The 19,102-nt window shown below is 37.7% G+C and overlaps 1 protein-coding gene across 1 annotated transcript in view; it reads right to left on the bottom strand.

The window, feature by feature from the left end:
- tada1 (transcriptional adaptor 1) overlaps window positions 1–19,102 on the bottom strand; it is a 122,950-nt gene that overhangs the window by 65,690 nt on the left and 38,158 nt on the right. The window contains exons 3-5 of the mRNA XM_063063777.1: window positions 16,320–16,385; window positions 14,982–15,079; window positions 1,355–1,564 (exon numbers count right to left, since the gene is read on the bottom strand). Of these exons, the coding sequence (XP_062919847.1) occupies window positions 1,355–1,564; window positions 14,982–15,079; window positions 16,320–16,385 (374 nt within the window). The remainder of the gene's footprint in view (window positions 1–1,354; window positions 1,565–14,981; window positions 15,080–16,319; window positions 16,386–19,102) is intronic.

The raw sequence follows: 19,102 nt of genomic DNA, 5'->3' as shown, positions 1-19,102 counted from the left end.
GAGTAGTGTATGCCAGACGGCCCAAGAACCTCACAGAACTAGAAGCCTTTTGCAAGGAAGAATGGACAGAAATCCACCAAACAAGAATTGAAAGACTCTTGGCTGGCTACAAAAAGCGTTTACAAGCCGTGATACTCGCCGAAGGGGGTGTTACTAAGCACTGACCATGCAGGGTGCCCAAACTTTTGCTTCAGGCCCTTTTCCTTTTTTGTTATTTTGAAACTGTAAAAGATGGAAATAAAAAAAGTAATCTTGCTTAAAATATTAAAGAAATGTGTCATCTTTAACTTCATGTCTTTTGGAAATCAGGTCACCTTTTACTCGCTTAGCTATTCACAGTAACAGAAATTTTGACCAGGGGTACCCAAACTTTTGCATGCCACTGTAAGCACAGGTTATAAAAATAAATGCAGAATAGCACAGAGGAACAACTTGCTTCCTTTATAGACTATATCAACAGCTGATTCTGCTAATGGCACCACCAAAACACTGGCGAGGGGTTGGCGTGGTGGCACAGAAAATTTGAAATAAGGCTGGCGAAAGTCATGTCTGAACCAGCGGTGGAAACAGATTACTAATTACTAGATGGTCAACCTGTACTACAACAACAAAGGATGTCATTTGTCATTTTAGCCCTATGGGATTGGCAGAAAGTGAGCGGGAGTGATTCAAATATTGATTTCCAAGATGGATAAGGATTTTGTAAGCAACAGCATACTTCAGGATTCTGTAAAGATGACAACTTAAGATATATTAATAATTTACAAACCAGAAGAGCCAAGGGTGAGTTTTTCTAAAAAGAGTAAACATGACAGAAATGGAACAGTCAACACCTCAAGGGCTAAGAACTTCTGAAAAAAAATCTAACATGGTATCTAATTAATATGATCACTGGCTAAATTGGCTGTCTGCTTTAAACCAAAGAGATTATATTGCAGATATTGGAAATCTGAAACTTATTGTTCCAATGAAAAGATATCAAATCAAAACCTTAAAAACTTTCTCTTTGGAGGCTGAATGACTGGTAGACTATTTCTAGCATTTTTGTTTCACATCTGCTGTGTAGATTCAATTAATCTATACCTGTAATTAATAAAAAGGATTACTAATTTTGGAAGTGGGAGTAACATATCAAACGAAATCGCAATTCAAACATCATATCCTAATAAGCATTTTAGCAAAATAAACCTCAAATGTAGATTCTGGGTAATCTTGCCTGATCTCATAGATGGAGGGATTTGTGGGAGCAAAGGAATAGTTATGTATTAGAGCACGGAAAATGTACATAACTATAATGAACATTGGTTATAATGAACAGTCTACAGTCAACCAAAAATTAACATCAATGCAGTACCTCCAATGCATGAACCACTGCTGACACAGCATCTTCAGAAACATTATCCAATCCACATTCATATGCTGTTACTATCATCCGACCTTCTAACTGCCCTCTTGTGGGAAGCACCATGGTATGAGTGCAAAACTTCACATCATCCTCCTCTTGGGGATCCTTTACCACAAAGTGTTGTGCTCCTGATAAAGGATTCTGAGCTTGAAAACGATGCTGAAGACAAATGAAAATAACTTGAAAACCAAACAGTTTGAAGTCATTACATTTAAAAATGAATTATAAAATCTAATACAAAACAGCCAATTAAAATGTTTACGTTTACTATTAAAAAGATGGGATCTGTCCTTGCATTATCTTAACAAGAAATGCAGACATTCCACCTCTCCCGGAAGTTCCGAGAGTCTCCCGCATATGAATAGTGGCTCCCTGATGCCCGCAAATTATATACAATATCACAGAAATCAATTTTTTTGAGAGCGAGCGAGCGAAAGCAAGCAAAAGAGCGCACGAGCGAGAGAGAGCGCAAGAGCACAAGAGAAAGCGAGAGTGCGAGAGAAAGCAAGTGAAAGCGCGAGAGCGTGCGAGCGACCACGAGAGAGAGAGAGCGCGAGTGAGAGAGCGAGAGTGCGCCATGTCAGACTGTTCCAAAAAAAAAGAAAATATAAAACGTACGTCACCCCAGACTACACTAAAGTGTACCCCTGCCTAATAGGGGTCAAAAGTAATGACAGTGTTGCTCACTGCACTGCTTGCAACAGTGACTTTTCTATTGCCCATGGTGGGTTAAGACTGTAAAAGACATGCTGAGGTGAGTTTAACAGGTATCATTCGTTCATTAGCATAGCTAACATTATTTAAACTAGCTGGCTGGCTACTAAGGAGCTACTCTATTGCAGACATCCCACCTCTCCCAGAAGTCTCCTGCAAGTCTCCCGCAAATTGATGGTGCTATCTCCCTGAAATCATTTTTTGCAGGGTGGGATGTCCGGAAATGGTCAGATTTAAAGTTACTCCAAATTTATTATTTATAACACTGCTTTGCATTTGACAGCAATTATAATATGATCTCCATTATAAAGCAACCAGTGCAATTCATTTGGACATATTTTGCTGAATTCAACTTTAACGCCTATCCATACTGACCTTTCGAAGGCCAATCCTGCTGATCCTTTGCGGTACAACAAGCCCTAGAAAAGCATAATGCCGAGGCCCTGCCCAGTTATATATTCTCATCCACGTAGCCTGAGAGGCTCTCATGTTCAGAGGCGTTTAAGAACAAGTTGATGTCAATTATGAAAGCAAGTGAACCAAAATGCATTAAAAACATACACACCTCAATAAACCAAAGTAAATTAATTAAGAAGAGCTTTTGTCTTTTGCCTTCTTCAGGCCAAAAGTGCCTGTTGAAATAAATGAGGTCTCCAACCCCATATCTGTATTGGAGATGTATGCTGGGTGACTACAATCTGCTGCTTTTAATATTTAAACCACAAAGATTTTAAATTAGGGAACACTGCTTTGTAGTAACAAGATTTTAAGAACATAATAAAGCTCAAACTATATGAATAATCATGGTTCACACAAAATACAAAACAATAAAATGCCACTGCCATTGAACTATTACTATTTCCATGTAAACCCAACTGTCTTACCCTACTGATTGAATTAGCTGTTGCACTGCCTTATTGCAGCAGTTGAAAGAAAAGTTCAGAAAAATGTTAAACAATAACAGATCATTTGATCCAAAAAGTTTATGCCGGCAATAATGCTCCAGCTGAGCATTTTTCTTATCTTGTCAGAGCAAAGTCCATCAGTGTTGGTGCGTGGCCAAGTGGTTAAGGCGTTGGTCTAGTGATCTGAAGGTCGCTAGTTCGAGCCTCAGCTGAGGTAGCGTGTTGTGTCCTTGAGCAAGGCACTTAACCACACATTGCCCTGCGACGACACCGGTGCCAAGCTGTATCGGCCCTAGTGCCCTTCCCTTGGACAACATCAGTGGCGTGGAGAGGGAAGACTTGCAGTATGGGCAACTGCCAGTCTTCCATATAACCTTGCCCACACCTGCGACCTGGAAACCTCCCAAGGCACAAATCCATGGTCTCACGAAACTAATGGTTGCCTATTATTAAATCCATCAATGTAAATTCTCCATTCACTTCTCCCTTGTGATTAGTCAGCCTAAGAAACAATAGAAACCATAGAAAAACTACAGCACAGAAACAGGCTTTTTGGCCCTTCTTGGCTGTGCCGAACCATCTTCTGCCTAGTCCCACTTACCTGCACACGGACCATATCCCTCCATACACCTCCCATCCATGTATCTGTCCAATTTATTCTTAAATGTTAAAAAAGAACCAGCATTTACCACCTCGTCTGGCAGCTCATTCCACACTCCCACCACTCTCTGCGTGAAGAAGCACCCCCTAATGTTCCGTTTAAACTTTTCCCCCTTCACCCTTAACCCATGTCCTCTGGTTTTTTTTCTCCCCTTGCCTCAGTGGAAAAAGCCTGCTTGCATTCATTCTATCTATACCCATCATAATTTTATATACCTCTATCAAATCTCCCCTCATTCTTCTATGCTCCAGGGAATAAAGTCTTAACCTATTCAACCTTTCTCTGTAACTGAGTTTCTCAAGTCCCAGCAACATCCTCGTAAACCTTCTCTGCACTCTTTCAACCTTATTAATATCCTTCCTGTAATTTGGTGACCAAAACTGAACACAATACTCCAGATTCAGCCTCACCAATGGCTTATACAACCTCATCATAACATTCCAGCTTTTATACTCAATACTTTGATTAATAAAGGCCAATGTACCAAAAGCTCTCTTTATGATCCTATCTACCTGTGACACTACTTTTAGGGAATTTTGTAGCTGTATTCCCAGATCTCTCTGTTCTACTGCACTCCTCAGTGCCTTACCATTTACCCTGTATATTCTACCTTGGTTTGTCCTTCCAAAGTGCAATACCTCACACTTGTCTGTATTAAACTCCATCTGCCATTTTTCAGCTCATTTTTCCAGCTGGTCCAAGTCCCTCTGCAGGCTCTGAAAACCTTCCTCACTGTCCACTACACCTCCAATCTTTGTATCATCAGCAAATTTGCTGATCCAATTTACCACATTATCAGCCAGATCATTGATATAGATGACAAATAACAATGGACCCAGCACTGATCCCTGTGGCACACCACTAGTCACAGGCCTCCACTCTGAGAAGCAATTCTCTACTACCACTCTTTGGCTTCTTCCATTGAGCCAATGTCTAATCCAATTTACCACCCCTCCTTGTATACCTAGCGACTGAATTTTCCTAACTAACCTCCCATGCGGGACCTTGTAAAAGGCCTTACTGAAGTCCATGTAGACAACATCCACTGCCTTCCCTTCATCCATTTTCCTGTTAACCTCCTCGAAAAACTCCAATAGATTGGTCAAACATGACCTACCACGCACAAAGCCATGTTGACTCTCCCTAATAAGTCCCTGTCTATCCAAATGCTTGTAGATTCTGTCTCTTAGTACTCTCTCCAATAACTAACCCACTACCGACGTCAAACTTACCAGCCCATAATTTCCTGGATTACTTTTCGATCCTTTTTTAAACAACGGAACAACATGAGCTACTCTCCAATCCTCTGGCACCTCACCCGTAGACACCGACATTTTAAATATATCTGCCAGAGCCCCTGCAATTTCAACACTAGTCTCCTTCAAGGTCCGAGGGAATACCCTGTCAGGACCTGGGGATTTATCCACTTTAATTTGCTTCAAGATAGCAAGCACCTCCTCCTTTTCAATCTGTACAGTTTCCATGATCTCACTACTTCTTTCCCTTAACTCCATAGACTTCATGCCAGTTTCCTTAGTAAATACAGACGCAAAAAACCCATTTAAGATCTCCCCCATTTCTTTTGGTTCCGCACATAGCCGACCACTCTGATCTTCAAGAGGACCAATTTTATCCCTTACAATCCTTTTACTCTTAATATACCTGTAAAAGCTCTTTGGATTATCCTTCACTTTGACTGCCAAGGCAACCTCATGTCTTCTTTTAGCCCTCCTGATTTCTTTCTTAAGTTTTTTCTTGCACTTTTTATACTCCTCAAGCACCATATTTACTCCCTGTTTCATATACATGTCATACAACTCTCTCTTCTTCTTTATCAGAGTTGCAATATCCTTTGAAGACCAAGGTTCTTTATTCCTATTCACTTTGCCTTTAATCCTGACAGGAATATACAAGCTCTGCACTCTCAAAATTTCTCCTTTGAAGGCTTCCCACTTACCGATCACATCCTTGCTTTTTAGATCCTTTCTCATTTCTTCAAATTTGGCCTTCTTCCAGTTCAGAACCTCAACCCTAGGACCAGATCTATCCTTGTCCATGATCAAGTTGAAACTAATGGTGTTATGATCACTGGAACCAAAGTGCTCCCGTACACACACTTCCATCACTTGTCCTTACTCATTTCCTAACAGGAGATCCAATGTTGCATCCCCTCTAGTTGGTACCTCTATCGATTGATTTAGAAAACTTTCCTGAACACATTTTACAAACTCTAAACCATCTAGACCCCTAACAGTATGGGAATCCCAATCAATATATGGAAAATTAAAATCCCCTACCACCACAACTTTGTGTTTCCTGCAGTTGCCTATCTCTCTGCAGATTTGCTCCAATTCTCGCTGACTATTGGGTGGTCTATAATACAACCCCACTAATGTGGCCATACCTTTCTTGTTTCTCAGCTCCGCCCATAAGGACTCAGTAGACAAGCCCTCTAATCTGTCCTGCCTGAGCACTGCTGTAACATTTTCCCTGACTAGCAATGCCACCCCCCACCCCCACACCGTACCCTTCATTCCTCTGCCTCTATCACGTCTGAAACATCGGAACCCTGGAACATTAAGCTGCCAGTCCTGCCCTTCCTGTAGCCAAGTTTCACTAATTGCTATAACGTCATAATTCCACGTGTCAATCCACGCCCTCAACTCGTCCGCCTTCCCCGCAATACTCCTAGCATTGAAATATATACACCACAGAAGATTTTTACCACCACTCACAACCTTTCTATTTGAGGCTTTGCTTGAACTTTTAACATAATTTATGTCAGCTCTGGCACTCTGGTTCCCATCCCCCGGCAAATCTAGTTTAAAGCCTCCCCAACAGCACCAACAAACCGCCCTGAAAGGATATTGGCCCCCTTGTACTTCAAGTGTAACCCGTCTCTCTTGTACAGGTCCCACCTGCCCCAGAAGAGGTCCCAATGATCCTGAAATCTGAAACCCTGCCCCCTACACCAGTTCCTCAGCCACTTGCTCATCCTCCAGAGCATCCTATTCTTACCCTCACTGGCACGTAGCACAGGTCCCCTTCCCTTACATATATCTGTACTATGGATTTCAACCATTGCTTATGGTAGTGAGTTTCACATTCTCACCACTGGGTAAAGCTATTTCTTCTGAATTCTTTGCTGGATTCCTTGGAGTTCATCTTGTATTGATGGGCTCCTGTTCATCCCTACATGGTAATACTCCCTCTGCATTTATCTAACAAAACTCCACACAATTTTACAGACCTCAGCCTTGTTTACACAGGAGACACAAGATTATTCATTTACTCTTGTATTTCTGTTATTGCCCTGTAAACCTTGTCTGTACCCTTTCTACTGACACTATGTCAGTTTTATTAGATGATAATCAGAATTCTACACAGTATTTTGTGGTCTAACAAAGGTGTGATACATACTTGGCATATATTTTTTCAATTCTGTCCCTTTCAAAATAAAACTTAATGTTCAGTTTACTTTCTCTACTGTCGTGCTAACTTTTGGCACAATTTTTAGTGATTGGTGCCTTTGTAGTCTAGGATCCCTACGTTCTTCTACCCGCCCACAGCTGGATTGTTCATTCTAGAAGTAGCCTTTCTAGCTTTCCTTATCAAAATACTGCAATTTAGTTTAGTTCTCTTCAACACTGAATCACCTGCAAATTTATAAATTGCTAATGTATACTGTGAACACCTGTGAGGAGAGATTGAGTCACTTGGAACTGTACTTGCTGGAATTCAGAAGGATGGGAGGAGATCTTATAGAAACATATAAAATTATGAAAGGGATAGATAAGATAGAGACAGGAAAGTTGTTTACACTGGCAGGTGAGACTAGAACTAGAGAACATAACCTCAAGATTTGGGGAAATAACTTTAGGACAGAGATGAGGAGGAACTGCTTTTCCCAAAGAGTGGTGAATCTGTGTAATCCTCTGCCCACGAAGCAGTGGAGGCTACCTCAGTAAACATATTTAAGACAAGCTGGGTAGATTCTTGCATAGTGGGAGAATTAAATGGGGGAATTAAGGGTTATGGGGAAAAGGCAGGTAGGTGGAGATGAGTCCATGGTCAGATCAGCCATAATCTTATTGAATGGCAGAGCAGGCTCAATGGGCCAGATGGCCAACTCCTGCTCCTATTTCTGATGTTCTTAACATACAACCACCAAGGAATGGTCAGTTTTCCTGCTAGAGCTTTAGCCATTTCTTAAAAATTCAATAACGTTAGTTATGAAAGATTTTACGAGGGGTGATTGATAAGTTTGTGGCCTAAGATAGAAGAAGTCAGTTTTAGAAAACCTAGCACATTTATTTTTCAACATAGTCCCCTCTTACATTTACACACTTAGTCCAGCGGTCGTGGAGCATACGGATCTTAGACCTCCATAAAGTGTCCACTGAAGGGGTGATTGATAAGTTCGTGGCCTAAGGTAGAAGGAGATGAGCTATACAGCTCTCGTTACATGCACATGCAGTTCAACTCTTTTGAGTGATTATGCAGAAAGTCTGAAGTTAATAATTCATCAGGGGTGATTGATGTTCGTGGCCTAAGGCAGAAGGAGATGAGTTATTAACTTTAAACTTTCTGCACAATCACTCAAAGAGCTGACCTGCAGGTGCATGTAACAAGAGCTGTATAACTCATCTCCTTCTACTTTAGACCATGAACTTATCAATCACCCCTTCTGTGGACACTTTATGGAGGTCTAAGATCCATATGCTCCACGACCGCTGGACTAAGTGTATAAATGTAGGAGGGGACTATGTTGAAAAATATATGTACCAAGTTTTCAAAAATTGACTCCTTCTAACACAGGCCACGAACTTATCAATCACCCCTCGTAACTTTTGAAATCCAACCACTTATTTATTTTATATATTTTTCATCTTTCTTCCATTTTCTCCTCTCATTGGAATTCCATTAAGTTTCCCAACAATAATGTTCAGGTAGTTATTTTTTTTTGTAATATAATTTTTATTGAATTTTCAAAAAGAATACATGCAAAAATAGAATCTACCCTCCCCCCTCCCCTTAACCCTCCCCCCCCCCATATATAGTCCTACCTAAAAGAAAGAAAAAGAAAAAGAAGAAAAAAAAGAAAAGAACCGCCTGGTTATTGGAAGGTTTCCACATGCTCCATGGGATTCAAAATAAATTTGGTATAATCATTCGTTACTTTCCCCAAGTGACCAAAGTCTTTATCGGAGCACTTAAATATGCCATCCTATCTTTTGTAAATAAGGGCGCCAAATATTCAAAAATGTTACTTATTTATCTCTTAAATTATAAGTAATTTTTTCAAGTGGAATAGAACTAGCCATTTCATTATTCCAACGATCCATACTTAAATACGAATCAGATTTCCAAGTAACTGCGATAGTCTTCTTAGCTACTGCCAATGCAATTTTTATAAATTCTTTCTGATATTTATTCAATTTAAGTTTCGGTTTTATCCCTTCAATATCACCTAATAAAAATAATACAGGGTTATGTGGAAGTTGAATTGCAGTAATTTGTTCCAATAAAATTCTTAAATTTATCCAAAAGGGTTGAATTTTAAAACAAGACCAAGTAGAATGTAAAAAAGTACCAATTTCTTGATTACACCGAAAACATTTATCAGATAGATTTGAATTTAATCTATTTATTTTTTGCGGTGTAATATATAATTGGTGTAAAAAATTATATTGTACTAATCTAAGTCGAACATTTATTGTATTTGTCATACTGTCAAGACAAAGTCTTGACCAATTTGTTTCATCAATAATAATATTCAGATCTGTTTCCCATTTTTGCTTTGACTTATGGGTTCCTTGTTTAATTGTCTGTTCTTGAATCAAATTATACATACAAGAAATAAATTCTTTAATTTTCCCTTTTTGAATTAAAATTTCAATTTCATTAGGTTTTGGCAATAACATTGTTTGACCCAGCTTACCTTTTAAGTAAGCCCTTAATTGAAAGTAACAAAAGAAAGTATTATTAGATATTTTATATTTATCCTTTAATTGTTCAAATGACATCAATATACCTCGTTCAAAACCATCTCCTATAAATTTAATCCCTTTTTGGTACCAATTATATAAAAGTTGATTGTCCATTGTAAAAGGAATAAGCCTGTTTTGGAACAAAGGTCTCCTTGCTAATAGAGATTTCTGTGTTTCATTATCAACATTTATCTTATTCCATAGATCAGTCAAATGTGTTAATATAGGAGATTCTTTCTTTTCCCGTATCGATTTAGATTCCCATTTATATATAAAATCTTCAGGTCTATTTTCTCCTATCTTGTCTAGTTCTATTTTAATCCATGCTGGTTTTCGATCATCGAAGAAAGATGCAATAAATCTAAGTTGATTTGCTTTATAATAGTTTTTAAAGTTTGGAAGTTGTAACCCTCCTAACCCAAATTTACATGTCAATTTTTCCAATGATATTCTTGACATTTTACCTTTCCAAAGAAATTTTCTCACACATTTATTTAACTCTTGAAAAAATTTCTGTGGCAATTGTATTGGTAATGTTTGAAACAAATACTGTAATCTAGGAAATATATTCATTTTTACAACATTGACTCTACCTACTAATGTTATTGGTAATATCATCCATTTGTCAAGATCTTCTTGAATTTTTTTCAATAGTGGTAAATAATTAAATTTATATAAATTCTTTTGATCATTATCAAGTCTTATACCTAAATATTTTATACCATTTACCGGCCATCTAAATTGGGTTACTAATCGACATTGACTATAGTCTCCTTTAGTAAGAGGTAAAATTTCACTTTTATCCCAATTTATTTTGTAGCCTGATACCTTCTCATATTCATCCAATCTAGAAGATAATTTATGTAACGAATGTTGTGGATTTGTTAAATAGATCAAAACATCTAAAAAATTAATTAATGAAAAAATTAATTTTATATTCCTCCTGATTAACTCTAAAACCCATAATATCTGGATCAATTCTAATTAGTTCTGCTAATGGCTCTATCGCCAGTACAAATAAAGCAGGTGATAGTGGACAACTTTGTCTAGTTGACCTTTTTAACTGGAATGGTGTTGAAATTTGAGAATTTGTCACCACTTTAGCTTTAGGGTTAGAATTTAAAGTTTTAATCCAATTTATAAAAGATGTTCCTAACCCATATTTTTCTAGTACTTTAAATAAAAAATCCCATTCTAATCTACCAAATGCTTTTTCTGCATCCAAAGCTACTACTATACTCTTCTCATCCCTTTTTTGTGCCAAATGAATTATACTGAGTAGCCGAGTTACATTATCTGCCAATTGTCTATTTTTAATAAATCCTGTTTGATCCGTATGTATTAATTTTAGTAAATATTTAGATAATCTATTCGATAAAATTTTTGCTATTATTTTATAATCCGTATTCAATAAAGAAATAGGCCTGTATGATGCTGGTTTCATAGGATCTCTGTCTTTTTTTGGCAATACTATTACAATCGCTGTTGAAAAAGATTCTGGAAGTTTATGTATTTTTTCTGCTTGACCTATTAGTTCCATAAAAAGAGGAAATAATAAATCTTTAAATTTTTTATAAAATTCAGGTGGAAAACCATCTTCTCCTGGAGATTTATTACTTTGGAGTGATCCTAAAGCTTCTTCAACTTCTTTTAATGTAAAAGGCATATCTAAACCCTTCTGTTCTTCCAAATTCAATTTTGGAAGAGAAATTTGTGCTAAAAACCTTTCTATCTCATTAACATCATTTTGGGATTCTGACTGATATAATTTAGAATAAAGATTTTTAAAGGTTTCGTTTATTTCAAGAGGTTTATAAGATATTTTATTTGCCCTTGTTCTAATTGCATTTATTGTTTTAGAAGCTTGTTCTGTTTTCAACTGCCAGGCAAGAATTTCATGTGCTTTCTCACCTAACTCATAATACCTTTGTTTAGTTCTTACAATTGCTTTTTCCATTCTATATGTCTGAAGGGTATTATATTGTAACTTTTTATTGACAAGTTGTTTTCATTTTTCTTCTGACATATATCTTTGAGATTCTTTTTCTATTTTTGTGATCTCTTTTTCCAATTGATCTAGTTCTGCCATATATTCTTTCTTAATTTTAGACATATAACTTATTATCTGGCCCCTAAGATATGCTTTCATCGCATCCCATAATATAAATTTATCATCCACTGAATGAAAATTTGTATCCAAAAAAAATTGAATCTGCTTTTTCATAAAATCACAAAAACCTTGACGTTTTAATAATGTTGAATTAAATCTCCATCTATAAGCCACTCCTTCCTTATCAGCCATTATTATTGTCATTAATAAAGGGGAATGATCTGATAATATTCTTGCTTTATATTCCATATTTTTCACTCTGTGTTGAATATGCATTGATAATAGAAACAAATCTATCCTTGAGAAAGTTTTATGTCTATGGGAATACAACGAATAGTCTCTTTCTTTAGGATTGATTCTTCTCCATATACCAATCAGATTTAAATCCTTCATCAATGATAAAGTTAAATTTACTACCTTCGATTTTATAACAGCCTTGGTTGATCTATCTAAGACTGGGTCTAAGCAAAAATTAAAGTCTCCTCCAATTAATATTTTTTCATGCGCATCCGCCAAATTCAGAAAAGCTTCTTATATGAATTTTGCATCATTTTCATTTGGTGCATAAATATTCATAAAAGTCCATAGTTCAGAAAAAAGTTGACAATGTATAATCACATATCTCCCCGCAGAATCAGTTATTACATTTTGTATTCTAATTGGTAACGTTTTATTGATCAAAATTGCTACTCCCCTCGCTTTTGAATTAAATGAAGCCGCAACAACACTACCCACCCAATCTCTCTTTAGTTTCTGATGTTCTGTTTCCATTAGGTGCGTTTCCTGTAAAAAAGCTAAATCTATCTCCATTTTTTTTAATATGTGTTAAGATTCTTTTTCTTTTCACTGGTCCATTAAGCCCGTTAACATTAAAACTCAAAAAATTCAATAAATTAGTCATTATTCTTAACAAAGTTACTCCAATCTAAAACATTATTTATCTTCTCAACTTTCATAGTTCCTTGGGGAAGCTCTTTAAACTTCACCATGTTGCTATGTGTCTCCCTACCAACCTTCCAGCCAGAAAGAAAAAAGATAGAAAAAGTACAGAAAAAGAAAAAACAAAATACCCCCCCACTAATGTTGTGAATGAAAGGATACGCAACACTACCCCCCTCCATTTTACGGGTCGTGGCAAAAGCCACGCTTGCACACATGACTAGCGTAGCAATCGATCAGTGCTTCTTCCAGCTCCCCCGCAATAAAAAAACATTATATATATATATAGACAAAATTAGTATTACTATTCCCAACTAATATTCCTCCAGTTTTAACCTTTCTTACCCCGCCTCGTATAATTAATAATATATTTATACATTCATCCAGCTTCAAAAAGCCATCAAGTCCATTCTTTAACCCAATCTTCATCTTCAATCTATCTCGCTCTCCTGGGTTTGTTCTTGTATCTGGTGAATTTTCAGAGAATCTCGCACAAACTGCTCTGCTTTCTGGTAATCATCAAAAAATCTTTTTTCTCCTCCAGACAAAAAAATCTTCAAGGTTGCAGGATAACGCAGTGTAAATTGATAACCATGATCCCATAGGGTTTTTTCCACTGGATTAAATTTCTTCCTTCTCTTCAAAAGTTCGTAACTTATATCAGGATAGAAAAAAACTTTGTTCCCTCCAATTATCAATGGCCCTTTTCTATCTTTGGCAGCTCGAGCAGCTGCCTGTAGAATCCTTTCCTTGTCTTGAAATCTTAAGAATTTTATTAAAATCGACCGTGGATATTGGTCATCTTTTGGTTTTGGTCTTAAAGCTCTATGCGCTCGCTCAATTTCAATTGATCGAACCTCCTCCTCCATTTGCAAAACATCCGGGATCCATCTTTGAAAAAATTCTATTGGTTTATCTCCCTCCATACCTTCTTTAAGTCCAACAATTTTAATATTATTACGTCTACCAAAATTTTCCAACATGTACACTTTCTCCAAGAGTCGGTTTCTTTCCGAATTCCAGACAAGCAGATCATTTTCTGTTTTTTCCACTCTATCATTCATATGCCCCATTGCTCTTTCCATCTTCTGAAGATTCTTATCCATTTTGTCCTGTCTTGCCATAACTTTATCATAGCACATCTTCGTATCTCTAAGCTCTTCTCTTACTTTTCTTAATTCAGCCGTTAATTGCAATATAGCCTCTCTCATGTCTCTATCATCTCCTTTATTTCCAATCACTTCCAATTCTTCCTCCTCTTCTTCATCTGTGTTCTCTGCAGAATCCGATTCTGAGTCTGAGTCATTTTCAATTGCAGTGGCTGTCGGTTCTTGTAGTTTGCGTTGTATCGATTTGCGCATGCGCATTTTCGGTGTCTTCTTCGAAGAAGCCGTTACCACTGCCATTGCTCCCTGTTCTACCGAAGGAGATCCAACCTGAGTCCGAGGCTCCGTCGTTGCAGTAGGCTCTTTTTTCTTCCCATCTCGCGGCTGCTTCGCAACAGCAGACTTCTTTTGTTGCGGTTTAGGAGGCATATCATAAAGTAGTCTTACAAAGTTTATAAATAGTTTTCAGAAAATATTTACTAACTTTGTTTTGTTTAAACGGTACTTTACTGACTTGTTGCGGGAGAGCTGGATTTACACGTCTCAATCCCACGTCATCACGTGACGCCCCCCACCATTCAGGTAGTTATTAGGACATGTTCTAACGTTCTTCCTGAATAAAAGGTATTATTTTAGATAGTCAACGTTCATCTGAAAGCATAGTTTTACCTTATATATTATAAGATGCTTTGCAATCTCTCCAGTTTCTTTTCAGTTGAACTAGTTTTATCCATATTAAATTTAAAATATCCCATTTTCATTTTAACTGCATTTCTGTTAAACACTGAGTGCTGAAATGAACATGCCCAAATCTTCTATCACCATGATAAATATTAGAAAGAAATAATTATTTATTATTTCTGCATTCTGTTAACCATTTCCTATAGTACTGCCCCAACTATCCATTAGTGGTCATAATTCCATTATAAAGTCTGTATTAATCTATTTGAAAAATATTTTACTGTTTCATTGCTTCAACTTCAATGTCTTTTTCCCATTCTAATTTTGTATTACTTTTTTCATAACTCTGCTACATTCTCTCTTAGCTTGCATTCCATTACTAATGTCTGATTAAGAGGAGCTCAGTAAGATTTATGGTAAAATCTTAGTCGCCAAAATGAAAATATTCATTGATGTTGAAAATAACTCACTTCAAATTTCGCCCGAAGAGATGGAAATTTTTTTTTGCTTTTTGGTTTACCAGGTTTAGCAGTCGATTGACTGTTCCATAGTAGAGAGGATGTTCCCTCTGAAATACAAATGGTGCAAAGACGTCATATTTTTCAAAGAATGGTCAGCAGCTTTTGCATAACATAATTGATAATTTATCCTATTAACACACTTTAAATTTCTCACCAGAAATTTAACCTCAATTAAATCAAGGCAATTTAAAAACAACAAAATGAATTTATACATACGTATTTCCCACTTTGATCAATACAATATGGGAAAGTCCTACTGCATTGTTTCTGTGTTAAGAGTGTAGACTAGGAAGTACTGAATGATACAAGTGTCAGCTGATAGAAAGTAGTAAGGGCTATTGAACATTAAAAAGGACAAATGGGAGATGTAATTAGCAGAAGATGATCCTGAAATTACCACAAAAAGCAAAAAACTGGAAGTTGTAAGTGTGAGACACAATGCTAGAATAGCTGATTACGTGAAATAGTTGAATTCAATATTGTCCAGAATGCTCTCACGTGGAAGTTGAAGGGTTTTGAGTTTTATTTACAGAAACCAAAAATAACTGTATAAGTGGGATGCAGCTTTAAACATAAAGAAAACTGGATACTGAGGGTATCTCTTTCATATTGAACAGAGGTCCTTTGCATTCAATCTGTTTTTTTTAAATGTAGAGGTATTGACACAATGAACATCAAATGGTATTTACTAAACTGGTAGCGCAAGTGCTACTTGACTTCGAAAGAATTTTAGGGACATCAGGATACGTGCAGGTGAAAATATAAACATTGCATCTCCAGCAGTCATGTGGGAAAATGCTGTGAGAGGGAGTGGGTATTGGTGGAGATCCAAAAGCAAACCAGAGCATCCTGGTGGAAAAGGTCTCTTCAGAATATTGAAAGGTGCAAAGGAGAAGATGTATCTGAGGATGGTATCAAATTGGAGGAATAAGAAACTACAGGGAAGGATCCCTTCAATGTGAAGCTGATGAGGTACTTAGGGATTCATGATTTGTTCTGGTGGGACAGGAAGGAGTGACAGCAGATATGTAAAAAATGAAACAGGTATGATCATTTAAATTTTCTGTAAACTCAAGAGACCACGCATGGAGGAGTACAAATGAGAAAGATGAATATTGGAAAAGAGCATGAGGGCTTTGCAAAAAACTGGTGAGGATTTTAATTGGAGGCACTGCGCAAGAAGTCTGAAGTCTGCATGCAGAAGGGTGAGGAGACTGTGTGACAGAATAAGCATTAAAACAGAGAATTAATGGGTATTTTTACTCAAGCCATTACAATCCCATTTACCTGGAGCTGAAACCATAATCTGACATCTAGTGAGGATCGCAAGCAAGAAGTCATTATGGGAATGCACTGGAAAACAAAATCATTTTCCTTTAGTAATATACTCAATCCATCACAGCTTAGATACAAGTCAGCATCAGAGAAAAGGTGTCATGGATATTTATTTTCATCTAAATACTGTGTCAATATTCTTTGGTAATCCAAGAGCAAATTAATTGATAAAGCGAAAAAAAAAAGATGCTGGGAATCTGAATCTACCACAGAAAATGCCAGAAATATTCAAGTCAGACAACATATGAAAAGACGGAAAAAGAGATAAGGCTTCAGGTGATCATCCTGAAGTATTATTTTAATTGTGTTGCAGCCCAAGCACTGGCAAACTGTGTACCTTAGGACAGCGGTCCCCAACCTTTTTTGCACCGAGGACCAGTTTAATACTGGGAATATTCTTGCGGATCAGCCGATGGGGTGGGGGATGTTAATCACGACCGGAATATAGGTGAAACTATAAGTCACTTATAAGGGGTTAATAATACACTCAATTTCATTTCTAAAAGGGTTTATCTAACAAATTTAATATTAAACACATAGCGCATATTTTCCTCCCATGAATATAGTGATGTAAATTATAAGTCACTTATAAGTCAATAGCATCATAACATTTTAAGTAATGTTTGGATATTAAACACACAGCGCATATTTTCCTCGTATGAACATATAAAATCATTGCAACACACCAATATCAGTGAATCAGTGGGAGCCCTGGGCTTGCTTTCCTGCAACAAGATGGTCCCATCGAGGGGTGATGGGAGACAGCGATACTCGAAGGGGGTTCCTTATGTCCAGTCTATTCCGCAATTTAGTTTTCGTTGCAATCATTGCAGAAAATCCTGCTTCGCGGAGGTATGATGTTGGAAATGGAAGCAACATTTTCAGTGCTTTCGTGGCTATCTCAGGATATTCAGCCTTGACTTTGATCCAGAATGCCGGCAGAGATGTTATGTCAAACATACTTTTCAGCCCACTGTCATTTGCAAGCTCGAGGAGTTGATCTTCTTCCCACTCTGACATGGATGATTCACAAGGAACATTCACAAATGGGTCATGGACCCATTCCTTTGCATGTCTTGGGTCATTTGCAGTTGGGAAGTAACGCTCGAATTCTGCCAACAGCGAAGTTACGTAATCGCACACCGGCTGTGAGAAAGACGGTGCAGCCTCAGTGTCTCTCAAAATCCCAGTTAATGTTGGGAACAAGTCAAATATGCCCCTGTCCACTCGCCATCCCCACAGTTCCAGTTTGGCTTTGAAAGCAGACACTTTATTTGCCAACTTGCAGACAGTTGCATTCTCCCCTGAAGTGACAAACTGAGTTCATTGAGCAGGTTGAAGATGTCACACAGATAGCCACTAAGTACGACACTCTCAGAGCAACAACATTTGTGGAGGTCGTTACTCTCAGCACTTGCTTCTGTCCCGCTTGCTCACGTTTTTTCCTCTCAAAAAACTCAACGGGTTTGTCTTTAAGTGCAGGTGCTTGGACTCAAGGTGCCGAAGCAGTTTTGAAGACTTCATTGCCTCATTAGACCGCTTGTCTCCACATATCACACACAGGGGGCTTGGAGCGTGTGAGTCACCGATCGCAATAAAGCCATATTTTATGTATGATCCGTCGTATTTTCTGTTGAAGGAAACTTTCTTTTTTTTTTGCAGTCCCTGCGTTATCATCATTGTTAGGCCTTTTATGTCCTCTTCCACCTTTTCCAAAGAAACTCTGAAACGACGTTTGTTTTTTACTCATACCAACTGATGACCTCGCGTGGGTAATGACCTCGTGTACGTTCAAGTTCAACAGTGGACGTGACAGGGAATGAGGAAAGGTGCAGCTGACTCATATCGCTTCATACCGCCAAATAATATTGTTTCCTCGCGGCCCGGTGGTTGGGGACCACTGCCTTAGGAGTCATAGAGGCATCACAAATATAATAGTTGTATTTTTTTATTTATTCATCTTTCAGATACGCTTGCCACTGTAGCTTCTATGAGAGCTTAAGCTCTAATGGAAATCAAATATTAATTGCCCATCCCTAATTATCCTTCAATAGGTGATGGTGAACAGCCTTCTGTAGTCTATTAACTGGAAGTATTCTTACAATGTTGTTTTGTAGTGAGTACCAGCAATTATGAAGGACTAACGTTTTCAAATAAGAATGATATACAATTTAGAGTGGAAACTGCGGGAGGTGGTACTCCCAACCAAACCATACTCTGATCAGTTTTAGTGGTAAAGGGTACAGATTTTTGCAGGTGCTGTAATATCAGAGAGCAACTGCAATACATTTTGTAGATGCCTCATTGCAACCACCATGGTCCACGCAACCCACAACCACTCTCCAAACCAAACTCAACATTAGAAAGGAATACACATAACTGCACAATTTTAGTACCCAACAACTGGAATACTCAGGTCACTTGCACACAAGATCTTATACTAAGCATGAAAGAGGTTATCAGCAGACAACCAAAATCAAAATAGATCTGCTTTGTTGGTGTAAGGGGTTTCTTCTTTTATGTTACTGCGTAGGCTAGTCAAAATGGCTTCTTTGTTATGTTGTAATTAAAATGGCTTCTCTGTAATGTTAACTGCTGAGACAGTGGTTCTTTTCTAGCAGCTTATTTGGGTCATATTATTGATGGGGGGGAGGATGAACCAATGGGTGTCCATTTTATTCTTTTTGTGGGTGATATTCTGTCTCATATGGCTGGGAACCGTGTGGTTTGGGCGG

The sequence above is a fragment of the Mobula hypostoma genome, chromosome 12 (genome assembly GCF_963921235.1).
Source record: "Mobula hypostoma chromosome 12, sMobHyp1.1, whole genome shotgun sequence".
NCBI classification, from domain to species: Eukaryota; Metazoa; Chordata; class Chondrichthyes; order Myliobatiformes; family Myliobatidae; genus Mobula; species Mobula hypostoma.
The sequence above is the reverse complement of the archived record's forward strand: the minus strand, read 5'-3'. Positions and strand labels throughout refer to the sequence as shown.